Source organism: Rhinolophus ferrumequinum, chromosome 12 (genome assembly GCF_004115265.2).
Source record: "Rhinolophus ferrumequinum isolate MPI-CBG mRhiFer1 chromosome 12, mRhiFer1_v1.p, whole genome shotgun sequence".
Lineage (NCBI taxonomy): Eukaryota > Metazoa > Chordata > Mammalia > Chiroptera > Rhinolophidae > Rhinolophus > Rhinolophus ferrumequinum.
This window is the reverse complement of record NC_046295.1, coordinates 51137999-51146042: the sequence shown is the minus strand read 5'-3', so window position 1 is coordinate 51146042 and position 8044 is coordinate 51137999. Positions and strand designations below refer to the sequence as shown.

The 8044-nt window shown below is 47.2% G+C and overlaps 1 protein-coding gene across 2 annotated transcripts; it reads left to right on the top strand.

Moving 5' to 3' along the window:
- Positions 1-1998: 1998 nt before the first annotated feature.
- SIGMAR1 (sigma non-opioid intracellular receptor 1) lies at positions 1999-4896 on the top strand. 2 transcript variants are annotated; one of them, XR_004424737.1, is made up of 5 exons: positions 1999-2275; positions 2410-2610; positions 2741-2833; positions 3336-3427; positions 3677-3813. XR_004424737.1 is itself a non-coding variant. In XM_033124040.1 (4 exons), the coding sequence occupies exons 1-4, from the start codon at positions 2125-2127 to the stop codon at positions 3901-3903; spliced, it is 672 nt and encodes a 223-aa protein (XP_032979931.1). In that variant the 5' UTR covers positions 2001-2124; the 3' UTR covers positions 3904-4896. The 2 variants fall into 2 exon arrangements, 1 of the variants encoding a protein (XP_032979931.1); XM_033124040.1 differs by lacking the exon at positions 3336-3427 and having other exon boundaries at positions 2001-2275; positions 3677-4896.
- The last annotated feature ends 3148 nt before the right edge of the window (positions 4897-8044 follow it).

Below are 8044 nucleotides of genomic sequence, written 5' to 3'. Positions count from 1 at the left end.
AGGTAAAGCACCTTGGTGCTTCAGATAGGAACTTGTCCATTGCAGGATAAGTACAGATATTCAGTAATTAGAAGTTTCCCTGCCATATCGATAGGTCATGAAATTATTTCCAGTAATAACTCTTATTATGGGAAAGGCTCTAAATTTAAATTCTTTAAGGGAGAGGTAAATTTCTCATGAGCCCACAAGGTCTCAATTGCCTTCAGCTCAAAATAACTCACATTACAAAGTGGCACATTTTAGGGAGTTCTGTTCTGAAACCCTTCAAGGCCAAAGGACAATTTGGGGTTTTGTTTGTTTGTTTTTAAATAGTGTGTGCTGGAGATTTCTGAAAGATCAAATAGGGGAACTGCATGCCTAGATAGTCCCAGAGGGCTCTGCGTGGAACAGGGAAGGAGAAAACAGATTTTTTGGCTAGTCCCTGCTAATTAGTGTTCTTAGAGAATGGTCAACTCAGGAGTGTCACAGAAACCAGAGCCAATTAAAAAAAATAATAATGTTCCCTCAATTCTGCATTCTCCTCTAGCTAATCCCTTATCTTCCCCTTCTTGGCATAGTTTCTCAAAAAATAGTCCATCTTCCCAGCCTCTATACTTACCTGCACAGTACACTGTAACATGTCTTTTGCTCTGTATTATTCAGGGTAAGTAATCTTAGTTGCTGTAACAATCAACTCTCAAACTCAGTGGCTTAGCACCACAGTCCATTGTGAGGGAGAAGGGGAGCTCTGTCCCATACAGCATTCTGAATTCTCCAGTAACTACTTAACTCTGTGTAACTATGACCGTAGATGAGGGAAAGAGAGAGAATGTAAAGAATTTCACTGAAGATTTTAGGAGCCAGACCCGGAAGTGACATCCATCATTTCTGCCTATACTTCATTAGCCAGAACACAATCACATGGCCTCATCTAACTATAGAATAGACTGTGCAATGTAACCTGGCTGCCCAAGAGCAAAAGGAAATGAATTTGTGAATGTATAGCATCATCTTTGCTATGTGCCCCTGAGAAACCTAATGACTATTTCCCATCATTTTATTGGACCTCTCAATTATATTTGACTGTATTGACCCTTTATTTCATCACGTTCATGTGTGAGGCCATGCTCCTCCAGTTCCCTCTCCTTTATGTTTTATTTATGTAACTAACACATATGACACCATGTGCCAGGTACTAATTGCTTTATAAATATTAACTCATTTACTCTTCATTACAATGAAGGTATGTACTATGAAGTAGGTATTATACTTTCATTTGTCTCATTTTACAGATGAGAAAACTGAGTCACAAGGAGTTTAAGTAACTTTCCCAAGATCACACAACTAGTGGCAGGAGCCAGGCTTTTGACCCAGACAATCCAGCTTCTTTCTTTCTTAAGCCCTGCACTATGCTGCCTCTTGTCTTGCTTTTGCTTCTCTCTTTTTTCTTTAATCGCTCCCTTACCATAACCCTCAGTTGGTTTACAAAGGCCTCCTCTCACATTTTGTGTTTCAGAGGAAGAATGAGTTGTAGGCCCTTGAAGAACCCACACTGTCCCTCTCCTGGATGCCTTTGCTCTTGGAGTAGGTCTTATTGGCTGGAATGCCCTTCCCATCTCTGTTAAAGACACGGCTCAGGTGTCACCGTCTCCAGAAAGCCTTCCACCCCAAGTTGAAGTTCGCCCACTCGCCTTCAGTGCAAAGGTGGGCCTTAAGAATCACGAATGCCGGAAGGCTCTGCTTCCGGACTCGCCTGTTTCACCCGTCACTGAGCCCTGAAAGGGGGTAGTCCTTTCTGGATCTCACCGCCACCAACCCCTACTAGCAAGTAGGATGGCGCTCGAGAGACCCTGCATGGAGGCCCTAACGTAGGCAGCTAGGAGGGCTCGGCCCCTCTCCCTTTACCTCCTGCGCGAAGCGCCGCCCCACCCCTCGGTGCTCCCTGCTCCCCGCGAGGAAATGGTACAATCCGAGGGGGCGGTGCCCGGGTGCCCGGACAGTTCCGATTGGCCAGGGAGAGCCGTACCACGGCGGTGGCGGGGGAACGGGTCCTGGAGGGCGCGCCGTAGGCGAGGAGGCAGGGAGAAGGGAAGTCTCAGGTTCCATCTCCCTCTTGTGCTGCGTTGTGTCAAGCAGCCCTCAGGGATGCAGTGGGCGGTGGGCCGGCGGTGGGTGTGGGCGGCGCTGCTCCTGGCTGCAGTGGCCGTGCTGGCCCAGGTAGTCTGGCTCTGGCTGGGCACGCAGAGCTTCGTCTTCCAGCACGAAGAGATCGCGCAGCTGGCGCGGCAGTACGCGGGTGAGCGAGTGAATGAACGGGTGGAGGGCAGGGGGCTGAGGATTTCCGGGCTGAATTGGGGGGTCCCGGGGGCGTCGTTCCCAAGTTCAGGACCAGTGCTGGCCCTGATTGTGTTGTTCCTCTGCCCCCGCCAGGGCTGGACCACGAGCTGGCCTTCTCTCGGCTGATCGTGGAGCTGCGGCGGTTGCACCCAGGCCACGTGCTGCCCGATGAGGAGCTGCAGTGGGTGTTCGTGAACGCGGGTGGCTGGATGGGCGCCATGTGCCTTCTGCATGCTTCGCTGTCCGAGTACGTGCTGCTCTTCGGCACCGCCCTGGGCTCTGGCGGCCACTCTGGTCAGTGCTGGCGACGGGCCGGACTGGGAGGCTGGGGCTGTACAAGGGCCCATGCCCTCCTTTCTGTTTGGCCAGGCCATGCGATAGCAGAGATACCCTGCTATTCGGTGTCCATCTGATTGTTCTGCAGGGCGCTATTGGGCTGAGATCTCGGACACCATCATCTCTGGCACCTTCCACCAGTGGAGAGAGGGCACTACCAAAAGTGAGGTCTTCTACCCAGGTGGGTAGGGAGATTCTGTCAGAGAATTGGGTCCCTTCATTCTGCGATGCCCATAGTTGGGGAAGAGCCATGGCATGGAAAGGGGGTGTGTTGAGGGGCCCTCCCTCTGGTTCCCTTACCCCCTAGATAAGCCACAGGTGGTTGGTTGAGACAGAGTTGAAGGCTTTCCTGTTGCTTTCCTCTGTCAAAAGGAAACAAACATAACAGCTTCCTGTTGACCATGTGTGATTTTTATCTACCAAGACACTATTTTACTCATCTAGTATTCCAGCAGTTGTTGGGGAGACAGACAATTTCTGATTATAATTTCTCATACCTCCAAAGACAAAGCAGATAGTTATCTTCCTTTTTTATATAGTGAAATATTGTACATAAAAAGTAGATTTGGACTTCCAAGCCGGTTTGGTGTTGACTGTTATAAGCATGGCAGGCATTGTAATTGAACAGTTAAATTTCTCAAAAAGCCTCACAAGTCTTATAACCACCCCTCTGTATCTAACAGGCTCAGCCCAAGTTTAGCTAAATTTCTGCTTGACATGAGTGAGCCTTGGAAATGCAGACTTCCATGACTCCTGTACAGTGGCCCATGGCCAGGTGAGGTGCCCCTCCTTGGCTTCCCCCAAGGGAGGACATGAACCAGGTGATGACCCAGAGGAAAATTTAGGAGTGGCCATCTTGGCCTCTTACCTCTCCAGATGGGCGACCTGGCCAGTGAGGTCAGGCTTTTTCCTTTCCTTAAGCTCCCTCTCCATTACTTACTACTAGACAGCCCGTGGGCCAGGGAGGTGGCAGCAATGGAAGGGCAGGGGTAGGCTCCTAATGTGGGTGCTCCTTGTCCCCCAGGGGAGACAGTGGTGCACGGGCCTGGTGAGGCAACAGCTGTGGAATGGGGGCCAAACACATGGATGGTGGAGTATGGCCGGGGTGTAATCCCATCTACCCTGGCCTTCGCGCTGGCTGACACAATCTTCAGCACCCAGGACTTCCTCACCCTGTTCTACACTCTTCGCGCCTATGCCCGGGGCCTCCGGCTTGAACTCACTACCTACCTCTTCGGCCAGGACCCCTGACCAGCCAGGCCTGAAGAAGGATCTGTGGATGGAACAGGAACAGGCAGGCTTGCACACATCCATTTGCTGGAGCCTATGTGAAAAGACAGGGACATATTCATAACATACAGATACTGAGTTCCTGGTGTACAAGAAAGGACATACATGCTTATACAACCAAACATAGAGACCTGTGGGAACATATGGGACATGCATTCAGATACTGAATCCCATGTGTACAGCAGCATCATACATTCACACCCACCCAGAGAGGGAGCCCCACATATACCAAGGGGTCCAGTCATGTTCAAACACACATAACACACGCTTAACTCACTAACTCAGGCCTTTCCAGAGCTTCCCTGCCCCTAGTCAGGGCTCTGGAGTTAGGAGTGGGGGTGGGTATTACACTCTGTCTGGGTCTGACCCCTCAACCCAGCAGCAACTGGGAGAAGAGGAGCTGCCTTTGGAGGCCCCCTTCATCTGCAGCTGTGATGCCCTTCCCCTTGATCTCCCTGTCCTCACCATATGCCTTACCCCTGTTCTGTTCCCCTGCTATGCAAGTGCCCTCATGGCCTGTCCCCTACCGTCTCAGCAACCAAGTCAGCTGGGGAACCAGAAAAATGTGGAGAATGCTGAGGTCAGGGTCCCTCCTATCCTGAATGACCCCCATTCTTCCCTCAGGGGTAGGGAGGCTGGCCTCAACCCAGGGCCCACCGCTGGGGAGAGGACCTGGAGAGGTGGGCCTAGTCCAAGGGGCCATCCCTGCCCTAGAGAAGGCTTTTTCTACACACACACCCATATACCCATCACAGCTTCCAGACACTGCCCTTGTTGCATTCTCTGTCCATTTTTCTCTCTGTTAATAAAGATCTGTTGAACAGTTCCATTTCTTTGTGTATCTGAGTAGCAGGAAAACCTGCTAATTCCTGGATGTCCTCAGGAAGGCCCCTCCCTTGCTGTGTGATTGAGTTTATAAGACAGTAGCTGTATACTTTAGTGTGTTCAAGAATGAGATAGAAAAAAGAAAAAAAGAAAAAAAAAAGAATGAGATAGGAAGCTCATTGACTCGACAGATTACTGTGCCCAATCCCCAAAGGTCAATGGTGGGTTGAGGTTTAAGGTTAGTATACTTAATAATTCTCTCCACAAAGTTTGAACACTGCAGTTTAAGAAATTCATGGCTGTACCGTTTGCAACAACATGGATGGACCTAAGGATATTTTGTTAAGTGAAATAAGTCAGACAGAGATAGACAAATACCATATGATCTCACATGTGGAAGCTAAAGAATAAAATAAACGAACAAACAAACCCGGGCTCGATGAGATGTGTGTCTTGGTCTTGCCAGTGCGTCTGGAAACAGTCCTGGGAATCCTGCCCTGGGTGGCCACGAGGTGGCAGTGTGCACCCACTTTTGAACTGAAAGAGACCCAATTCTCCATCTGCTTTTTTCTGAGTTTCCAGAGTACCATGTCTACTTCCTACCCAGGAGTTTCTCCCCTCCAGTCTGGCTTCTCCAGGACCCCTCACTAATATGGAGGCTCCTGGGGGTAGGGAGCTGGCACACTATCTGGTGGTGTCTGAGGTAGGTGGGGCTAGAACTAGTGTGAGGCAAGAGAGGTGCCTCAGGTACACTCTCAGGGACTCTGCACTTGCCCTTAAATTTTGCGCCCTGGATTCCTCACTTGACTCATCCTCCTGGCCCTGCTCTGAGGTTGAGTAAGGCCCAAGCCACTCTCACTTCTTAGGATTCCTAGTATATTAAAAATGGGAGGAATATGGTTATAAAAATTGTCTCTTCTAAAAATTTGACATTCAATGAACAAAAATACAAAAGACTATATGCGTAATCATTTGGAAAAAACATCCAAAGTCTAAATTTGTAGCTGTGAATGAATGTGAGGGCCAGGCAAATTGGCCTTCCTGACACACCACCATGTTGGCCATGACAAGTCCTGCTAGGACCTCTCTATGGATAATGGATTGCAAGGTCAAGCCTCCAAGGATTGCTCCAGTAACCCAGCTCTTCCTCTAGGCTCCGCCCACATATCAAGGAGACCCCAACTCCCCTCTCATCTCCCTCTCTTTCACATTGCACTAGGTTCCCAGGCTCCTTGCCACCTCTGTTGCTAAGTCCAGTGGTTATTTCTTCTCAGCTTTCATTTGACACAATCACTCTTAAAATACTTTTGGTTTCCAGTACACTACTCCCTTGCCTTCTTTGCTAGATCTTTCTTACCTGTTAAAGCTCTGACTTCCCAGTACTTAATCTTCAAATTTCTCTGTCTACACAAGTGATCTCAATCATTCCAAGACTTTAGATACCATTTATATGTCTTTACCCACCCCAGTTTTATTGAGATATAATTGACATAATTAGTTTAAGGTATACAACATAATGATATATGTATATATTGTAAAATGATTGGCACAATAAATTTAGTTAACATCACCTCACATAGTTATAAATTCTTTTTTTTTTCTTGTGATAAGAACTTTCAGGATCTACACTCTTAGCAACTTTCAAATATACAATATAGTATTGTTAACTATAGTCACAACGCTGTACATTACATCCCCTGGACTTAGTTATCTTACAACTGGAAGTTTGTACCTTTTGTCCACCTTCACCCGTATCCCCCATCCTGGGCCTCTATCATACACCAATCTCTTCTGTTTCAATTAGTTTTTTGTGATTTTGTTTAGATCTCATTATAAGTGAGAACATATAGTATTTGTCTTTCTCTAGCCGACTTATTTCACTTAGCATAATGCCCTCAAGGATGAATAGATGAAGAAAATGTGGTATGCATACATATAATGGAATATTATTCAACCATAAAAAAGGGAATCCTGCCATTTGCTTCAACGTGGATGGACCTTGAGGACCATCTATATGTGGTGACTCCTAATTGTCTCAGTGTAAACCTCTTTTCTGAACTCTATATATCAACGTCAGATATCCGACTATATCCATCTCTACCTCATATCTCCACCTGGTTGTCTAATTGGCATCTCAAACTTAAAATGTCCAACACAAACTGATTTCTCCCAATCCTGCACCTCTTGCAGTCTTTACTATCTCAGTTAAGGATACCTCCATTTACCTACCTGCCCAAGCCAAAAACCTTGGAGTCATCTTGGATACCTCTTATTCTTTCACATCCTATATTCAAGACATCAACAGATCCTGTCAGTTTCATCTTTGAAACATCGAGAATATGACCACTTGTCACCTCCACAGCTACTACCCTGGTCCAAACCACCATCATCTTTTGCCTGCATTACTGCAATGGACTCCTACTTGATCCTCATGCCTGCATGCAGTGTGGAGGTTTCTCCACACAACAGCCAGACAGCCTTTCACTCTGCTCAGACATTTCCATCAGCTTCCCGTCTCATCCAGTCTTTTCACTTCCTCCAGGAACCTACTCCAAGGCCCATGTTATCTCTCACCATTCATTCACCTCATCCACCGTTTTAGCCCAGTGGCCTCCTTGCTTTTCTTCTGACACATCAAGTAAACTTCCACCTTAGGATATTTGCACCAGCTACTTTGCCTGCAATGTTCTTCTCTAGGTAACTACATGGCTTTATTCCTCCCCTCCAATTCCTGCTCAGTGAGTCCTTCCCTTAACGTGTGTAATAACAGCCCTTCTGTGGTGTTTTTAATATACTTCCATAAAAGTTTTGATATTCCTCCCTTCAACAGGTGAAGCCTAATTCCCTTACCTTTGAATGTGGGCTGGACTTAGTTATGTACTTTTAACAAATAATACATGGCAGAAGTGACAGTGTGTGACTTCCAAGACTAGGCCATAAAAGCATCGCTGCCTCTTTAGTCTCTTGGATTACTATATCTGGGGGAAATCAACTGCCATGTTGGAAAGACACTCAGGCATGAAGTCTCCTGGGAAGAGGTCCACCTGGGGAGAACAGCCTCCTGCCAACAGCCATGTGACTGAGCCATCCTGCAAGTGGATCCTCCTGTTCCAGTCAAGCCTTCAGATGAGTGCAGCTGTAGCCAACATTTTTACTACAATCTCATGAGAGACAGTAAGCCAGAACCACCCAGCTAAGCCACTCTCAAATTCCTGTTCCACAGAATTGTGAGATCAAATAAATGTTTGTTATTTTAAGCTGCTAAATTTGAGTATAA